This window comes from Amia ocellicauda, chromosome 4 (assembly GCF_036373705.1).
Source record: "Amia ocellicauda isolate fAmiCal2 chromosome 4, fAmiCal2.hap1, whole genome shotgun sequence".
Lineage (NCBI taxonomy): Eukaryota > Metazoa > Chordata > Actinopteri > Amiiformes > Amiidae > Amia > Amia ocellicauda.
The window spans coordinates 8550884-8572119 of NC_089853.1; the positions used below are offsets into that span (position 1 = coordinate 8550884).

Genomic DNA, 21236 nt, shown 5'->3' on the forward strand with positions numbered 1-21236 from the left:
TTGCTATTTTTCTTTCTTTCTAACTCAATGTTTAATTTTGCATGCTTTGTTCCATGAATAAAAAAATATATTACAATGTCTGTCACACAACTATTTACAATGGTTATACAGAGAGCAGAGGATTGTGTATTCTCCTACAGTCTATGAAGATGCAGCAATTGTATTTCTCTTGACAATTCCATCCTGATCATGTGCTGGAACCTCTGGTTCCACATCCATGTTCCTGAGACATGTCAGAGACTTCATTGAGCTCCAGGTTTTCCATGTTCTCCATGCAGATATTATAGAGGATGCAGCAGGTCTTGTTTTTATTTGTGGACATCTATAATCCTTTCAGTCTTTGGAAATGTTTTTTCAGGAATCCTAAAGCTCTTTCTATTGCCATTCTAGTGGATGACAACTTTCTATTGTACGAGTGTTAAATGGCCATTGTCATGGAACATTGTCATCATGTTTTGGAAAAGTGGGTAAGCTTCATCTCTGATTATGTGTGGGTTGTTCGGTAGAGTGCACTGGATATGTGCGACCTCAGTCATTCTGAATACCCGGGCATCATGCCAGCTACCAGGATGGGTGAATTGGTATTTGTTGTCACAGAAGGCAGTGAGATGAATTGAACAGAACGGTTTCCTGTTATAGTATATCTGTGCATTTTCAATGCGTCATGGTCTACAGATTGGACTATGACATTTGTTGACTGCACAAAGGGTGTTGCGGAAGCTAACTCTTCAAAAGCCAACTTCATTGTCTTGAATGACTTCACCTGTTGGCCAATGTATGCTGTATGAGATACTAATGTACAGAATTATTGTAGATGGGTGCAAATTACATATTTGCTGGATAAAACCTGTCAGCACAGTCTCTGTATGACTCAAGGTGAGTCATATACAAGTCCATAGACTGGCCAGCACAACATTTTGGAAAGGTAATTTTGTCCCATGTGAATTATCATACCAATTCAGCAATTCATACAAGTTCCTGTAACAGGCAAAAACACACTTATTTAATAGTATATATCTGCACCTTCCTTTAATATGAAATGTAGCACTATCACACACTCAGACTACTCACTAGTCCTTTCCTATTGATAGAGGAAGTTTTTATATTAAGGTATTCATAATTGTATTTTTGTTGTTGTTGTTGTTTGTTTACATTGTTTTAAGAACCCCAAACAATGATTATACTAAGATAATGTTCTACTAATAAATAGCCTAATAACTTTCCACTTGATTGAGGAAGTTTTTACAGTAACTGTAAATAACTATTGTTTTAATTATGAACCCAAAACGATGATTATACTAAACTAACGTACTACTGAAAAAAAAAATGATAATAAAGATGTATTTTGTAGATATTCACTGTATGTACTCTCTCCTCGCTATGTGCAGGACAGCGGCTATGTGTGACGTCATTGCATTTCCCGTTGCCGAGGAGACGCATGATAACTTCCATTGTGTGACGTGTGGCCGAGCTCCTCTGAGCAGCAGCGTTTCCGGGACGCTTTCTTCACTTGGTTGTTAGAGTGCCAAAGCGTAGGATGCAACAAATGTGAAGACGAGACAAATGTAGTCCTAGGACCGGGATTTCACAACGTTGGAAATCCCACAACTCATGTTCAAGTAAGACTATATCTATGTATTTGAAATAATACATCAAACTGTGTTGAAGTTTGTGTTGCTACTACATGAAAACTAGAAGTCATTGAAAGCAACTGAACTTATTGCCATAGCAACGAAGGCTGTAGACCTTTCTGTTTGCTTCTGAATGCAAGAAAGTTTTTGTTGCTGAACAGTTAACAATAGGTGTTTGATTTATTCTGTTTATTATAACCAAGGAGACTTTGAACAATCAATTGAGAGCATTTGTTCTGGTCATTTCAATACCTATTTGGTAATTTTTTACTACCAAATTGTGACGTTACTAAGTATTTCGTATAAATACATGCATGCCAGTACAATAATACTAATAACGATGTTACTAATGATTATTGATAAAAGTTGTGTATTTATTTTGATCGAAGTATTGGACTATATAGCCTGAGGTCAAACTGTTCCAATATATGTTTATATGTATATGTATTCACATATATATTTCAATGTGTTATATATTTTTATATGACATAGGCTTAATTCCAGTGCTTTCCTCCATAATTATTGCTTACTTTCATCTATGTCCTTGATGCTTATCAGCTTATCTTAATTGGAAGAGGACTAATGCCTCTACAGGGGTTGGTTTCAACAAAAACACACTGTAATGACAATCATATTTTTTGCAAGAAGGAGATAAAAGGAATTTATTCATGTATTGTGAGCTTATACAGCTCTGATGGATGAATGGCAAAATACTTTAAACAGAGGCCCATGCTTTAATGCTTGTCTCACTTCACATCCTGCTACATCCCTGGCTTCTGTACCATTCAGACATTTGTTTTACCAGCCTGTAGCACACATTAAAAACACTGAAGTGTAGTGACTCTGACTGTAGTGTTAAGCTTATTCTATACTTTACTTAGTATATTTTTCATCTGTTACATATATTTAAAAAAATTATCTTCCCCATTGGAACTTATTAAATGTGGCAACAACATGCTTGGTAAATTTTGATGTAGGACTAATACACAGCCTTTAACCTTTTGCTTGCAAAGGTGGTTAACCTAGACAAATGCTTGGGCTGCATTGGTCCAAGTCCAAGATTTTGGACAATACACTGGGTATTCAATATTTGCTTCAATCATTAAACCTCTATACCTGTAATGTGCTAATTTATAATTATTTGCTTGTAGCCTGTATCTATATGGCAGAATAAATAATAATACATCTCAATGTCTTAAAGAGATCACAAGGGCCAAATCTGAGTGCAAGGTGCATGAGAATATACATTGGCCTGAAAACCTTTAGACCTTTTGTCAAAATTTTAATCACCTAGTTTTTATTTTTTCCTTAAATGATTAATATTCTAATTAAGTCAGCACTTTCTAGAGTAGAACAGTGTCACATGTCTCTAAATGAGCGCATAGCTGTTGTTTATAGTTTCTCATTTGGGAAAAAGCATTAAAATTGTCAAAATACTAATAACCATATGTTGCAAAATTGTGGCTGCTTAAACTGGTATGTACAGGAAAATTAATTAAATTATTTGGAAAGCTAATCCACAGCTAAAGTGGCACATTAGTCAAAGTTAATGAAATGATCACACTCTCATGCTCTCAAATACAATTTAAAAAGCTCCCAATATATCTTTTGGAGCGTGGCAGTTTTTCCATAAAGGAAATAAAAACAAAATTTGTAATTAGATATTAACCAGTTTATATAGTTCCTTTGTTTTCAAATGAGGTTTTGAGGCCATGCACCTGTTTTATATTTTAACTATATGACATGACCACATTGCAGTGCCAAAACTGTAAGTTATGTTATATTAGATACAGCATTGATTGATGATGAACATTGATTGATGTTGACTTGTGTGTACAACATTTTTTTTTTGTTTAATTCATCTTCAGATTCTGTTTATGCTGTAGTTAGTTGTATAAGCATGGAAAACATAGACATGAGGGGAAATCACTAACAACTCACATGCAAGGATCTGACACATAAGAAAATTAATGCAGATCATATGAACTAGGCTAGTATTTTGTTGTAAGCTATGTATCTCCCCATGCATCAGAAGATGCAGTGGCAAGATATAATAGAAGACTGGCGTATGAGTGCATATATATTAGTGAGAATGAAAGTAATGTTGTATATGATTGAAGCAGGTGACTAGAGGAAGGAAAAGTAAGTAGGTCAGGAGAAGGCAATAGAGAATATATATGTTTTAAGTTTAGTTTGGAAAGAGATGAGGGAGTGACAGTCATGCAGGTCAGATGGAAGATAATTGTATAGCTTAGGGCCAGCAATACTGAAGGCCATCACCCATGGAGCTGAGTTTTGAGGGAAAGATAGTGAGTGAGTTAGAACCAAAAGAGTGTAAAGACTGGGACAGAGAGTAGGGGATGATGAGATTATCAAGGTGTGAGGGAGCCAGGTCATGGAGAGATTTAAATACTAAATACTAATGTCCCCAGTCATTATTTTTACTTTGTTGCATTGGGGTGTGTACATAGTTTAGTTTTCTTTGGTATGAATGTTTAAGCTGTTTTTAGCAGTGTGATTGTTCTGATTTGTTAACTTGTAATGTGAGTTGAACAAGCTTTGGCATGTCTTTCAGTTTAAAGGCTTTACTGTATTTTGGATAGCTTCCATAAACTAAATGAACAGATTGAGCAATTAATATGTGATTAGTTATTAAAACAAATGAGCCTCAAAGCTCATAGTGAAACAAAATTAATTGCTGTTGGCACATTAGCACACTCTTCTCCATCTTTTCTTTTTCCCTCAGTATAAATCTTCTTGAATATCTGAATAGTTTCCTCATCTATCAGCACCAGTACAGGTTTTGATTAGTAGTGATCTAGTTTTTGTAATTCATAAGATACATAATATCAATTTTATTATTACTATTATTAAAGTGGGCTGGGAGGTAATCATTTTTTCAATTTTGAAATGGTCCGAGTTACCTATTCCTATATAATTCACAATTTAAACTAAATCTAATAAATAAATACACTGAATATGGTACTATAGCTTACTCATCATAATTCAAACCAGATGGTTTCATTAGCGCAATTGCTATAAATTGATAGAACACCAGCACCACTGTATGTCATTCTGTTTGCCAGGTACTAAGCTGTTGCATATTCTACCGTCAGTACTTTTATTATGGCATTGCAATTGATATACTTATGGAACTAGTGAAGTGAATAGCCTAAAGTTTGTGTAATGCCTAGAAATATAGTAGGCCTATATCAGTATATCTTAACAATTTAGACATAAATGTGCCCAGATTTCTCTTGAATGTGGAGGAGAAAAAAGAATTGGCAAAGTTTTTCCATCCTTATTTACACTACAGAATCAGAAAGCACTTTGGGGTGAGGACTGCTGCAATCTGTCTCGTTATAGATTGATTTCTTAAAATCTAACGGAGATGTAAAACAGCTAACCTGGGCATGCCAAGCATTTTTAGGTTTTCTTTCTTTCTGCCATACTCGACTTGCCCGTAAACAGAAATGTTCACTTTTGATAAGAGTTAGCCTTGAGCCTCAGTAGGAAAACGGTTGTGTTTTTTTGAGACCCTCTAAAACACATTCCATTGACATACTTTAACTCTGAGTGCATATTCAATTTTTTAAACTTCAGTGAGCATTAAAACACCTATTATTATGCGAGTTTCATGCCAGATAATTATATTTAGCTGGAACAGGTCGCTGGAAGTTAATTGCTGCCTGTACGAGGCTTAAATAATTATAAGGGTTTCAAGCAGCTGTGTATTTCACACAAAAGAAATTATTATTTTTTTGGCTTGTGTTGCCTCAAAGTTGGCCAATGGTGCTACAAACTGTGCTGATGGAGGAATTTATCTTGTGTTTTATCTTCCACATTTACTTCTTAATGACCTGCACAACACTCTCTGTTTATCAGATGCATCAGCAGTGCTAAAGATAATGGAAAGTACTGACAACTGTGCTCGGCTTGTTCCACTTTTTTTTAGGCCTCCCAGTGTTCCTCGTGTAGCTTTAAATAACAACATGATGCTCTACATGACTTGATACGCTGATCAGGAATACAACCTTGCAGTTGTTTAGTGTTACAGATTCATATAACTCACCATCATATAACTACGTGCAGCAAAGCAGACATCAAATCTAAGTTCTGTGCCGTACTTAGATTAAATTGAGCACTTCAGTTACATCCACATGCGATGAGATGTTATTTTGTCAGTCAATCTACATATATTTACCGTTGCCATCTAATTGAAACATTTATAATACTGGTACACTTTTTTTTTTTAGTTAAGAAGTTAGGATATTGTTACCAGTTATGTAAGGGTGCAATAGTACAGGTGCAACAAAAACTACTGTCAGACAACTGTATGTCATGAAACCAACATTTTACCTACTGTACTGTTCTTGTCTTTCACTAATATGAGTTTCCTAGTGTCTTCACTAAGTGTAATTGGTCTTTGGGCATACTGTGTTTTGCAGCAATCACAGAAATAGTAGGGTAATTGCAAAGTGTATGTGGCTTGAGTGAACTCTATACCACTGTACTGTCAATGATAGCTAAAGAGAGGTGAGGCTCAACCATTCCTCCACCTTATGTAATGAAATACCTCAGTGAATTGACACCAAACGGGTTTTCATTTTCATTTGATCACGGCTACTTCAGGTCAATGGATGAAAACATAAATAATGTAGATCAATCAACTGTTCAGTCTCTTTAGCCCAGATTTACACTATGTTATAGGCCTGGCTGTCTTCAAAATCTTATACAGAGCTGAAATTAAGTTAATTGAAGCTAGCATGATACATTTTTTGGCTAAGGTTTATATAATTAATCAGAAATCTATGGTGCCTGGGCTTGTATAACTTAACTGCTGGATTAATTTTCTAAATGCCATATAATCTATTTATATCTATAAGAATTTTCTAAATAAGCCCAAATGGTTTATTTCCTGATAGATTTCTGAAATGTTCCTCTAATGGGTCCCATTGTGCACACTGAAATTCAAGTTAAAAAATTTAAATTATGTCTGTTTGCAATTGCTGAGGTTTTAGAAAGCACATCCTACAGGGGTTAACCAGGATCTTGATGAAACCAGTAGAAAATACTTTCCAATTTGTTGGGTCTACTCTCCTAGCAACATGTTGAGGTCTAAAGTAAGCAAGTACTTCAGAATCAGTTTCTGTCGAGGAAGTGTGTTTCAGACCTGTGGAAACTCATCAGTTACAACCTGAAAAAGAGAGGTCTCTTTAAATTATGAATGCTTTTCATTATACCCATGTTGCATAGGCAAATATGTTGACTTTTGCCTTTACAGAAAATTTAAACCTACGCAATACATGTTTTTAAAGCAATAAGTTATTAATTTTGTCTTGTATATAATTTATAAGATGTCTAAAATCCATTAGTTAAAAGACCAAGAATCTTTAATATTTTGCAATGTCAGGAAACTTACTTTCTAGGATTTTAGTTTTACTGAAAGTTTCTTGCTTTACATGACAAAGTGTAGTATTTCAGTGTTATGGCGGTTCCCCTAGTTCCTTTGCTGTTGTGTAGCAAAGCGATTCCTCTGCTTTGCAGTCTTGGCATGTGAGATATTCACTCGTCAGGTAATGTAATTCCACGCTTCATTAATACTGTAAAGTTTATCATTTGTCATCAAAGCTGGCTGTCAATAAATAATTAAGATGCAGATCAAGAGGATGAAACAGTTTGGCTGAAGCATGGAGACCTTTGGACATTTTATCTATGCAGTCAACACAGTAAATGTTAAAGGATGTTTTAAATGCTGTTTTTTTATAGAATTGCGTATAGTATGGTATGAAATGAAATCGCCCCCCCTTGTGGTAATGCTATAACAGCTAGCTAAGAGGCAGCACTAAAACGAAGGGACACACTAGAGCTAACATTTAAAGATTGGAGGAAACAACCGCCTTTAGTGAAGCATGATTAAAAGAGAATATTTTCAAAATCATATATATTCAAATATAACTGACCCTTTCAATAAAGGTGAATCCTGTAAAAATGGCAATGGCTAAAAAGTAAATCTGCTCTACAGGGAAAAGTGTTTTATTGAAAGTTGATTGCCATTCCCTTCTGCTATGCAAATTAATATCCAACAAGGATTAATGTTTATTTCTACATCCATAAATTTGCAGTGGCTGTAGTCCTGCCATTGCTGCCAGACTTTTGTTTTTTTGTGGTCCCAATATGGCCCCCCGTTACTTGTATTATTGAATACCTGCATGCCAAATAATTGCTCTATTCTTTCACCTAAATTTGCTCTGGCCCTTCTTTTTAATTAGCACTTAAACATGTAGATCTATAAGCAGACGCTGTTCTGCTAGATTGAAAAGTATAAGGCCCTTACAGTTTCATTATGGGCAGGATAATAATGGAAGTAATAAAATTAATGTACCATAGGGCAGAAAGCGTTGTTTACACTTCACTGTTGCTACAAAGACAGACAACCAATATCAGAGGCGTGCACAGGAGAGAGCAAAAAAACAAAACAAACAGGAACGACACACAGCTAGAATTATCTTTGTGTGTCCAGGCATCATTCCAATGTCACATTTAATTTGTGTTGCAACTGAAATGCACCATCTCTTTTGCAGTCAAGGGAAACAATGTTTCCTTTTGCAAACAATCGGTAAAGAAACACTAATGGGATTTTGACAGTTATGCTGGTGAAATGAAAAATACCGGGGATCGATTGCTGACATTCTATCGGCTATAATTACTTGCTACTGGGTGCTTACTGAGATCTGAAAAGCCTGGGGAAGCAGAATGGGTTTAACTGGAAATGTCACAAATATATTTACTTTGCCTCAATTTGTCCTCAAGTGACATGAACATATTTTCAGTACGCCTGGCTTTGATTCGCTAACATTGTTTTAGGGAAAGCCAATATCCGCTCCCCTCCCCTCTCCTTTCTTGATATTTTATGGTAGAATTAAACTCACCAAAAATAAACTGTATTGAGATCATTATAACATTTAATGCAAACCATTCTAATAGACAGTTGAGGTTAGCAGACGTTGAGTATTAAGAATCTCAAGAGAGCAGTAGCACTAGAGTATTTAAAAATGTACTATACCAAATCAATATTAACAGCCGATCCAATGGGTTTTGTTTGTTACTAGTCTCTAAGGCCATTCAATTCACCAAGGTATGATTCTTTTTTTCCCTTAAACAACGTGTAACATTGTTGTCAGCAAAAGTAATCAAGGCAGTCTTTGAGCTTTCAGCATAAGGATAATGGAATATATTTGAAGCACTTTAAAAAATGTTTCCATTTAAATTGACAATACACAGTACTTTACAGTTGAATTATTAAAGCGAGAAGCTTAAAAGTATTATAAAATAGTAACTAGTACAGTAGAGCTTTAGAAAAAACAAAGGTACAGTAAGAAGGAATATTGGCTAAAGAACTAAACAGCCCCTGTAGCTTCTTGTGTACTTTTTCTTGTATGTTTAGCTTTACTAAGGTTTGCAGCCCATGGTAAATCTGTGTTTCCATCCTGTAATCTGGCATTAGAGCTATCGGTTACACTACCATTTAGATAATGCTCACAGTGGAGTACAATAACAGGCTCTGACAGGGTCTAGCATAGAGACAGACAGTATGTTGTCTTTCTTCAGTGTGAAACATTTTCAAATACTTAAATTCTTGGTCTCTATAATTTATTATTTGTTTCCCATACGTGTGTGTTCAGTTTAACTGTGTGTTTTCTATGTATTTGTCGTTCTCGTTTTCTATTACAATGACAAATAGCTGCCTGTAAGTGAAGCGTTATCCACTTTCACCTCCACGGCACTTCTTTAAAGCAATATCATTCTCAGGCAGGTTAAAGGATCAGATTTCCTTTAGTCTTGACCAGAGGACAATGTGTTCATGTTTTTAGAATTTATCTGAAGTTCTGGCAGATAAACCTATAACTTCTAATTTAACAGCGAAGAAAGGATATGGATTAACCCTTGTAAATTAAGAGCAGGTGCATTAAGGACAAGAATTGGGGGCCTATTTTATACAAAGAGTAGGGGCAGTTGAATTCTGGGATTGCTTGCTACTTGATACAGAGTGAATAGGTAAAGTGAGCCCAACACCCTCCTCTAGTTTGTAACCTTAGTTTCTTATTTTCCTATGTTTTATTATACACCTTGTATTTACTCTGTCAGCTTTGACTGGGGTTTTCAGAGTCCGTTTTTGCTGCAACCCTTAGTAAGCATGGCTAAGTGGCAGACACAACAGGGAATCCAATACAACACAGAGAATAGGATATGTAGATACTTCTCTGAGGTGTATTAACATGTGCCTAACAAGTGACTCGGCTGCTACAGGAGCACAGCAGTGCACTCGGCAGCATGCTGTATGGTATAATAATATCACAGGGCGCATTTTTGTACGTTTGAAGCACACACAAAAGGACCCGAGATGCTCAATTGGGCCCATGCAGTGAAATGACATTTTCAAAGGGCAGGAAACAAACATTCCATTTACTTTGCATTAAAAGTGCATTTAGCTTTAGGGAAGTTATTACACAGTAGTCTTTATACATGAATATGTTCCTGTTACAAGTGGTTGTACCATATTTATGACCCCACCTAAGGCCAAAGTTTTTCAATAACCCCATCTACCCGCCCACCCTTACATTTCTGTCTTCCTTCAAATGCTTTCTGCTAAATAGGCCACTCCAAGAGCATTCAATCCATAGAACTACTAGGAAAAACACTTGGTGTACATTGACCATGCAGGGCTTTCTAGCACAAACTCACTTTAACGGAGGGTATTTTGATTTTCAGAGACTGTCACAATAATTTTGATTAGCAGATAGATGAGTGATAATTAAAATGACAGGCTTCTTATTAAAGCCCTGTCATTGATAAGATAATGTGTGAGAGAAGAGAGGGTAAAGACACCGCTTGCTCGTTAATAATTAATTGCTGTCCGTGTGGTAGATCCACTCTACTGCTTCCAGTCATCACTTGTTAATTTCTTTATATTTAATTTGGCTTTCAAAGTATTTTTGATGTTGAGTAAATTGTGCTTAAAGTTAATATGCACTCTTCAGACAGGGTGTAGTAGAAATCGATTGCACTGCAGAGTAAAGGAAATCTGCTAAAATGTGAAGGCAAAAGATGGGAGACTGAGTAGCAAGTCTATGAGAGAAGGCATCGTAAATTAAAACTTGAATGTGTATTTTTTGTGTCTAATTTAAATAATAGATAAGGACTATTACGCATTCATTTTTCACAGATATGTGTATTAGTACAGTTACAGATTCTAATACTGTATCTATATTAATACTGTATCACTGTCCAGTTGTACTTCCTTCCTTCCTAATATTGAACCAGTATGTTTAACATTGTTTTTGTGTGTGTGTGTGTGTGTGTGTGTGTGTGCAAGTATGAACTGGATCAGTGAATTTCTGATGATGTTAACAGAAACGGCTTTATTATCCAAGACCTGATGTTTCTTAGATACCAGCCTATTAGTTATATTATCATGGCAACTCTGCTGCAGCCATGGGTGCTTTATTGCTACTCCGATTTTAGATTAAAGGTCTCGTCATTGTCTTGGATGTTTGTTCTTCCATTTACTTTACATCCCATTTACATTACTTGCGTGTGTTTTCTAATCTGTCCCCACTAAAGTAGATAAGGCATTAAACTATGAAGTCCCTAAATTAGGTAGTTTAGCAACAATTAGTAAACACTTTAGTTAGAAATCAAAACAAAACAATACAATGGATGTTGGTAACAAGTTATTGTGCAAGTTATTAAGTGGAGCCTGAGGAAAAAGACTGGCAAATTCCATCTGGAAAATGTTTGTTCTACTTAATTCTCATACATTTGCCAAAATATACTTAATCTCACGACTGCACATTCACGATGCTTCTAAGATAAATTCACCTCAATGTGCCCACAGAAACTTTAACTAGACTCTTAGGGAGGTCGGGCACACACCTAAGACTGGAGATTGCAGATTGATGTGAAGGCCTCCTCAGTAACACACAGAGAGTGCTGTAAAAGGGGAATTTTGAATTCTGAGAGAAAGAGAAAACTAGATTTCGCAGTACCATCACAACAGTTTTTTGTCTGTTGAACACTTTAAAGCCATGAACGTATAATAACTTGCTTGTGTTAATATTCGTGTTGTGGAGTCACCAAAAGCAGGTGGAATTTATAGAAGATTCTTCAATGTAACATGACCTTTAGACTTCATGTGTTGGCCAGGGTATTTTTATTTGATTCAATTTAATTTGTATTTTTATTAGTCAGACCTCATGTTACCCACCCAGTGGTCTGTTTTTTTGGCTACACATCCTCTGTGTTCAGTTTTATTAAGCAGTGACGTGTCTTGTTAGGTGCAGAAGACCGATGTTGGTGACGCTGGAAAGAAAATGACCTCCCAGCGGATGTGTTCCAGCATTCCAGAGAACAGTGTGCCCCACACCCGAATTGAAGATGACGCTGCTATCCAGGTATAGTACCCCGATAGCGGAATTGCCCCAGGCCCAGTATATATGCAATATAACATTTCACGAGGACTGGGACTGCTCTGTATTTCCTGGAGGAGCGCAGAACTTCCACTCAGGTCAAAGATTTTCAAACAGCTCACTTGGCTGCCACAGTGTGAAGTACACAGGACAGAGTCCATCTTTCTGTGCTTGGGAAATTAAGATCAAGTACATTCTATAATATAAAATACCATAGGCTCCACAATTTCAGAATCTCTCTCTCTCTCTTGCTGTATATATATATATATATATTAAGAGATCACTGCAATTTTTTCTTAAATCAGCATCTCTACATGTATGGCAGCAATTCCATTGAAGTCATATTTTTATTTGCGAGAAATGTTGTCAATAGTTTATAGAAAATAACAAAAATATAAATTTTACCCAAACACATACCTATAAATAGTAAAACCAGAGAAACTGATAATTTTGAGAGAATTTAGAATTTGACATTAAATAGGAATTAAAATTAAATCTGTGATTCATAGTGACTGAAAGTATAGATAATGAACACACAAAATATGAATTAGGTGGAAGTCATCTTATCTTTAATGTCTTTGTTTCTGTAGCAAATATACACGCTGGGAAACAAATTAGGGCAGGGCAGCTTTGGGGTGGTGTATGAAGGCACCCATATGGAAACACAGACGACGTGGGCCATCAAAAAGGTGCACAGAGAGAAGGTAAGGCCTCCAATATGATTAAATATGATTCTGCCACTGTCCCTTTTCAATCACTAAGGGTAAATTATAAAATGTTTAAAATATTATTATAACTTTGTTTAGTAGTAAAAGGTAAGTTGAGAAGTGGTATTTTTATAATAGGATGTAAAAAAATATTGGAATATTGTAAAGCTGTTTATATATTTGTAAAGTACTGTGTACTGTACTGTGATTCTCAATCTATCCAAGTGTCTGGTACAAAAGTAGGATTTTTCAGCTTTTTCTAGTAAAACCATTCTATCCTCAATAAATATCTTCCTAGTTCTACTGTATCCAACCACGATAAAACTTCAATAAGATACCAAAAAAACAAACAAACAAAAAAATAGAAATATCCCTCAAAACCATAAAAACACCCCTTATTTAAACTGACCTCTTCTTCCTTAATATAGGCTGGGAGCTCTGGTGTTAAAATGTTGGAACAAGAAGTTTCCATTTTAAAGCATGTCAACCATGAGCACATCATCCATCTAAAAGAAGTCCTTGAAACACCAACGGTAAGTATTGTAAATCCTACAGTTTTAAGAAACAATCGGTTAGATGAGTGCATCCCTGAAAATGTTATATCACGTGAACAAAGCAGATTCTTTTAAATGTGAACTAGAAAATGAGCTGGGGGGTAATATATATATATATATATATAATCCACTTAGTTCAACAATAAAACACGTGTGGGTTATTACATGAATATGATTTTTAATGGTATATTGTAATGCAAATACTGAAAAATAAAATTATATATACATACATATATATGTAAATTAAAACAGACATAGATAGGACTTAAATGTAATTTCTTTATTATTTTTGCAGAACATGTATCTGGTGACAGAACTCTGCAAGGGAGGTGAATTGAAAGACTTTCTCCTGAAAAAGAAATGCTTCACAGAGAATGAAACCAGACAAATAATCAGCAGTCTGGCAGGAGCCATAGCCTACCTACACAAAAAGGGTAAATGTTTATGCTGAAATGTTGTTTTTCCCCCCCTGTAAAATTATATATATATATACATATACACACACACACACACACACACAGTATATTAAGAAATGTATCTTAGCATAACATAAACAGACCAGCAACTTATTCTTATATATTTGATATGCGGTAAACAATTTAAACCATAATTTGAATATGTCAGATGTATAGAAGACTGAGTAACTGGAGATTTTCAAAATGCTAAAACATAACTGCTACTTTAATAACCCAAAAACAATATAAATATTTTTGCACTTTGATTCACAATCATTTATAATGAAGCAACAAATGCGTGACTGCTGTGGTGACCTAATCTGCTGTGTGGAGTCACCTGACAACACATATACACTGATGAAGGAATGGTACAGATGTAGTTGCTGTACTAATGGGTGACATCATGTATAGAGCCCACCCGATTTGTATTCATTGACATTTCATATTAAGAAGGCTGACACAACATTACAGCTTACAGTTATTACAGTACTTCACTGGTTTCAATAATGAGCTAATAATGAGCAACACCAACCAACAAAAAAAGTTGCAGTTCATTTTAATTGAGTCTGATGAGTTTATTTAAAGATTATATGTTTTGTTTTCATATTTAAATCTTCTGTTCAGCAAAACTGTTAGCATATACTAAGAGGTAATTTAGGACATTGGTTGGCAAGGAGATACTATTACATGTAGCTAATGAGTCATTTACTGCTCGAAGGGGAAGAATACTGATTAATAGGTGCATTTTCATATTAAAAGTCCCCATGAGGTTCTATGCCTTGCTTTGTACATGAACAGCAAATTGAACCACCAGCAGAGCATTGTTAGGACAAGTGTTTACTTTGCCTTGGCATCGGTAATAAAACATATATCATCAAATAATGGCATATTAATTATAGCTCTGAATATATAAATATATAGTAACTTTTTCATTGTAATTTATAATATCGGTAATGATCTGTTGTTTGGATACTTTTTAAATACATGAGCAGCTCATGTCAACATGTTGTATTAAATTAATTCCTATTTCTGTTTTATTTTTGGTTTCTAAAGTATATTGCCTTAGCTACAAAGCTGAACTCCATGGACAATTGTGGCGTTGTCTGTTGAGTATTTTTTTGTCCTCCATTCAAATGTGGATAGACAGAGAAATGTAGTGTCTTTAAGATAGTTAAATATTTCCCTTGAAATGCCTTTCGTTTCTTAATAACTCATAAACTCATGGATTCAGACCCACTTACAGACAAGGCCTACGCACTCTGACACTTTATTTTCCATTAAGCCAATTAAAGTGCCAGCATCCATTGTAACCTTTTAGCTTACTCTTACAGTTGAGGTTCACTGCTGATATGTTCAGATAAATCAACAAGGGTGGGCATTGGGAGCACAAAGAACCTTACTTACCAAATATTTTCTGTGATATTACATTATATGTTTTTTAAAAGGAAGCAAATAAATAATGATTTCCTGAAGAACATTTCTTTTCCATCTGCCCACATTAATGTTAATGGCTTCCCCGGAGAAGGAGATTGGGCCTTTAAATTCTTAGGCATCTGGCTTTCCTACACTCATTTACAGAGCTTGTAAATTAATCATATTCTCTAGGGGGCACATGTCTTTACTCTGTGATTGATGGTATTTATGTAGCAATCACCTGTTGAACACAAAATAAACTGGAGATAAAAAATGTTTTCCTTTAAACTAAGAGAAAAAAATGTCAAAATGAAAGTATCCTTTTTTATCCTGTTTATTTTACATTGTTCGTCTATTCCTCAAATATTGTGTCAATATTTAAAACTTTAATTGATAGTGTGTGTGTTTCTATGTCTCTAGTCTGTAGCTAACTACTTGTTCTTCTGTTTCTGTTCAGACATTGTTCACCGAGACCTTAAGCTAGAAAATATTTTGGTGAAAAGTGAACACAATGACAACAGCAATGAGATGCAGGTGAACATCAAGGTGAGAAAAAAGTTGTTAATCTTTTTTTATTTTTAGCTTTCCTTTTATGTTAATAAGCTTACAATGATGTTTAATTATAATCCATACTCATCACATGTGGAGCTAAAGCTGCAGTGAGACTACTCCCAGTAGTAGTGGGGATATATGCTGTTTAAAAGTACATGCCATTTCCTTCAGTCAGTGCCACTGCATCGTAGAGCTTCTCTTGAACCGAGGCCTTTATTCCCATTTCGGTTACAGCAGTCTTTAAGAAAATTAATCAAGATGATCTTTAAGGACAAAGTATACAACCCATATCTTCTGTATGCTCAAAAGCCTGCTCAACAAAATATCTGGAGCAAAGGTTTAAATCAAGCCAGGACTAACATATAAATCAAACACCACTACAGTGCTTTAAGACAGTGGTTTTCTGGCTTGCAATAAAAGCTTCTTATCTGGCAAAGGTTGGTCATCTCTTGTGGTTATTAGTTACAGTTTTATTTATGCTGCCTGCCACAAATCACCATGCGTTGTACCAATGCCATAAATTATATATATAAAAAAAGGTAATATTCTTTGAATCCACGCTATAGGGATCATGCTTTCAAATGCTTTCCTATTCAACACAACTGACAGAAAAACAGTTTAAATCTTAAAAAACAAAATCAAAAAAAGTTGCTGCCTGATGCTATGTATTACAAGCGTTTAATTGGCAATTAAAATGTGATTGATCAGAAGCCAGAACTCATCTTAGGCCAGGGTGCAGTGCTTGATTAGGGAATGAGAACGTATGTGAAACTGTGTGCCTATTTCTTCTGCCAGGTTTTGTTGATTGACTTTTTGTGTTTATGCAGGTGACAGACTTCGGTCTGGCTGAGCAGAAAGGTGGGTCTGGCAGTCGGAACATGCTGCAGGCCACCTGTGGAACACCTATCTATATGGGTAAACACACATTTTGAAAATGCCATTGCAAACAGTGGGAATAACTTTAACCTTCAAAGGTTAACAGTTTGTGTTACAAAGTGAATGTTTATAGGGTTTAAATACAGGTCTATTTAAAGAAACTAAAATATGCTTCTACACGGTGTAGTGGGGGGTCATTCATTGAGAAGCAGCGTGCAGTGCTTTCAGAAGAATCAGAATTATACATGATTTAAGATGTTTTCTGTAAGTACTGTAACAAATGTGACATTTCTTAAGTTATGGGTTATAAGTAGGTAAGAGGATCACAGGTATGGGCACAATTATGGGGAAATCAAACAAAATGTGATTGGACTTTGTTTGCGAGCAGTGCTGAGCTTGCAGTCTGTGTCTAAATGAGCTGGAATCAATCTGAAGTGGTCAGAGCCCAAGCGGTTTATTGATGCTGCAGTGAGAGCTAGCCTCTCATTAAGTGGCATCTCTGCTAGAGTGATTTAAATATGCTTGGTGCTTGGAAGACAATAAACAAATATGAGCCTATTGAGTTTTATTATTTAAGTTACACATAAAAGCTTATAATTCCATGGTATCAGGTAATGTTGTGCTTACTTTAGCTAAACTTGAGCGATTCTCTTTGTTATTACTCAAATTAGTTGAATCCAAAGTGTTGATCATAGAGGGTGAATTATTATCCTTATTCAGGGCGACTTACCCTTTAAGAAGCATTTTACAGCTTTACAAAAGTGCAGTAATACAATCCTTAAAAAACACAATAAGCATACATCCTAGTACAATGAGCTAACGGGTGCAGACATAATATAGTTAAGTCCTAGGTATGTGCGGGTAGGCATTGGAGAAGTTGCAGTAAAACGATAGAAGTGCTAACAATGTAGAAGTATGTAAGAGCATAAGGAAACGTACATTCCATGGAATAGTGATATTAAATATGCCCTCTCTTCTCTGGGGGGTGAAAATGCATGTGTTCCATGAAGACATTATTTAAAAAATGCCCAGCAACCCAATCAACAGTATGCAATAACCTGAGTGAGGAAAACACTGTTAGCTTGTAATTGATCCAATTAATGTGAGCCGCTGCTCTCTTAATGTACCCTCATGGGATACAATTTCTCTTAAGGAGTTCCGTTCTTGAAGTGTTAGTCATGTTTGGTACAGAATGGATTGGAGTCACTCTACATTCTTCTAAACCTTGTAAATTAATTATGGTTGTCTCTCTTTTTCGCCGACAGCTCCAGAAGTCATCAATGGCCACGACTACAGCCAGCAGTGTGATGTATGGAGTGTGGGGGTCATCATGTACATGCTGTATGCACATCTTTGCTTCTTTATCTTCAGAGTGTATATGCAGTGCTTGACTTGAAAATACAGGGTCACAAATTATACACTTTTAATGCAGGACATGTAGCAGTGACCTTTCTTTCCTTTTGGAATGCTGTCAAGAAATTCTCATATCTTTATGTCCTTGTACTTCTTAATTAGTTTTTTTTTTTTTTTTTTACTTGTAAAAATGTTTAATGCATAAAAATGCCCCATGTCATTTATTCAGCACCATGACTAGCACTAAAACTAAATACGGTACATGTAAATTAGGCAGGATTCTGTCATTGGATGTTTTGTAGCTTTTAATTCAAGATTTCTGTGGAAACAAAACAACTGCAATGTTTAATTTTTATCCAGACTCATGTTTTGTATGTGTATTATTGAAAAGCAATCTTATTGAAGACTTTCCTATGAGCATATCATTCTCTGTCCCAGGCTCTGTGGCGAACCTCCCTTCAAGGCAAGTTCAGAAGACAGGCTTTTCGACCTGATCACAAAAGGAGACTTGACCTTCACCAAACCAGTCTGGTGGACCATAAGTGATGGAGGTAGGTTGGCTCTTATATGTTTGATGTCATTGTTACATGTTTTCGAATGTGTTGTTTGACACTGCGTGGCGGGCAGCTGTTCCCCACACTCCCCTGTCTGTAAAACTGAACCTATTTAAAAAGAAAAGTATTTTCAAATCAGAAGATTCTGATTGCATTTATGAGAAGGTGACCTTTACACAATTTCCCTCTTCTTTTTAAACAATATGAAAATGACAGTTATTTACCTTTTTCCCCTGTTTCTAGCCAAAAAGTTGTTGCAGCAGCTATTGGAAGTTGATCCTGCTTACCGCATCACAGTACACGAACTCTTGGATGACCCCTGGATCACGGCAAGTGCAGCTGACCTTTTTCTTTTCAACACTGCCAGTTTTCGTGATAATTAAAAAAAGGATTCAAGAGGAAATATCTAATTTGGACTTAACTGTTGTTTGGTGTGGTCAAGGCGGTCTTTTCGTATATTAGACGAAACCTAATCTTGCTGTGATGTTTAAATATTACATTTCTGTATATTCATTGAACACGCTTAATGAGATTCTGCTTCAGATGATAGCTGTGATTTTTTTTCCCTTTCTAAACGGTTATGCAGAACTTAAATCCAAAGATTGTAGCTTTTTAAAGCTGTTAAATATACAAAGATGGATAATTACACTTTCTACCTCTGACTGACCAAAATCCTAATATGTAGGAAATTAAGTCTAACCATTTAGATGCATTTTTATCATAGGGCGACACATCCACTCCTGCAAGACGTTCCAATGTGTTGGATATGATGAGCCAGTTCGCAAAAAATCCTGATGATACAGACAGTGCCGATCTCACAGGCCTCAATGGGTTATCTCTGGAGACTTCCCAGAAAGATGCCTCCAAGCCTGGGCACCTGACAGAACTGAGGTCCTGTGCAGACACAGTCAGTGGTAGTAGAAAACCGTCTACTCCTATCAAACAGGTAAAATACAAGCTACACATCTGAGAAGAATCCCCATTGCACTTCATTACACTTTGCATTACACATTTAATCAGAAGTGCTTTTGGGTTGTCAGCAATACACTGAAGACTATATTTTGTTCAGCTTCAGCTTTGCTACTATTTCATAAGGATCACTCAACACAGTTCTGCATATCTCCTGTATTTATCAGACCACGCTGTCTGATAAACCAGCGCCTCTCTCTGGCTGTTTCCGCTGCTATCTTCTTTCTCTCCAGAAGAACCTCTTTCACACACCTGCACTTCTCAGCCTTTCCAAGTAGTTCCAGAGTCTTGCTTTTTTTGCGATTGAGATAATTGGCCTGTTTGAGCTGATTAATTGGAAAGCCAGAAAAAATACTTTCAACACATTTATGTTAAATAAATATGATATGACATTGAAGTAGTCTGTACAACAATTTTTCGTGCAGAAAGTCATACCCAATTTTCTTTAACCAGCACAGGATGTAGAATTAACTTAAGAAATTCGCTTGTAGAAATGCTGCAGATGTTAAAACTAAACCTATATCTTACTACTCCACTATATTTTACCTGTGTTTTTCATTGGACCTACTGTACAGAAACAAGACAAGAAGATTCTTCCAAGTCTGTCCAACATTGGCATCAAGAATGGAGCCAGTCCGAAGACTTGGAGCAGTGTAAGTTATGTCAAACCCTTTATATTTATTTGTACCATATGTTCATGTTCTGTTGTAATAATCCAACAAACAGACATAGCCATGTGGATGGGAAATTAGATAAAGTACCTATGATAAATTAGTATTAAAGTATTAATAACTGTATGAAACCATTTTGCTTTTGCGGTCCTTAGCATCCCTATTAAAAGACTAAGCATTCTCACTTTCCAGTAAACATATCTATATCTATAAGCCATGCACAAATGCTTCTTCATTTAAAGTGGAGTTTTTTGTTTTTTTTAAACAGGAATTGTTTCCTTTATTGCACCACTAGATGGTGCCAGCATAACCTACAAATTCTGAAATAAATACCTTTACAAAGATTGCAAACTTATTTAGTTGCATTCTATTTTCAAATGAAAGCCATATAAGTTGTCCCAGGTATGTATTGTTGTAATGTATCTATTTTTCTCTTCTAGCCGTCTACAAGTGGAAAGGTTTCCAGTCTAGCAAACGCAAAGCGAGCACGGCAGCAGGACAAATGCGAGGCCAGTGCCCCTAGACTTGGGCCTTCAGAGAAGCCAACTTCCTTTTTGGTGAGAGGAGAAATACAAAAGTCACCCGCTGCTTCCAGTCACAGTCCTGGACAGAAATCTTCCAAATCCACTGCCAGCGCAAAGTCAAAAAAGACTTAATGAAGCATAAATGAAGCAAAGAAAACCATATCAGCTGGGGAACTGAACCATGTGCCAAAGGAGAGAATGTTGTAAAATAAGGAAAAAGCAATACCCATAGCAAAACAGGGTTTTGGGATAAATCAGAGGTTTGGGGTGCCATTTGTGCATGAAATAATATATGTAATTCATTTTGTGGACAAAAAGGTGAAAGATGAACAAATTGAGTCATGTTACTCACGAAATGCAGTTTTGTCCCACGAAAGTGCATTTCGTGCACATAACTCACATTTCATGCACATCATGTTTATTTTGTCCCACGAAATGAACATTGTGCATATAATGTTTTTTGTCCTAAAAAAATCTGATTTTGTGCTTATCAGTTTTGTGCACGAAA

At 35.8% G+C, this 21236-nt stretch overlaps 1 protein-coding gene across 1 annotated transcript; it reads left to right on the top strand.

The window, feature by feature from the left end:
* Positions 1 to 1501: 1501 nt before the first annotated feature.
* stk33 (serine/threonine kinase 33) lies at positions 1502 to 20885 on the top strand. The gene is made up of 13 exons (XM_066700881.1): positions 1502 to 1619; positions 11969 to 12085; positions 12691 to 12804; positions 13236 to 13340; positions 13657 to 13795; positions 15687 to 15775; positions 16609 to 16696; positions 17923 to 17998; positions 18449 to 18561; positions 18808 to 18893; positions 19289 to 19510; positions 20109 to 20186; positions 20645 to 20885. The coding sequence occupies exons 2-13, from the start codon at positions 12005 to 12007 to the stop codon at positions 20858 to 20860; spliced, it is 1407 nt and encodes a 468-aa protein (XP_066556978.1). The 5' UTR covers positions 1502 to 1619; positions 11969 to 12004; the 3' UTR covers positions 20861 to 20885.
* Positions 20886 to 21236: the final 351 nt, after the last annotated feature.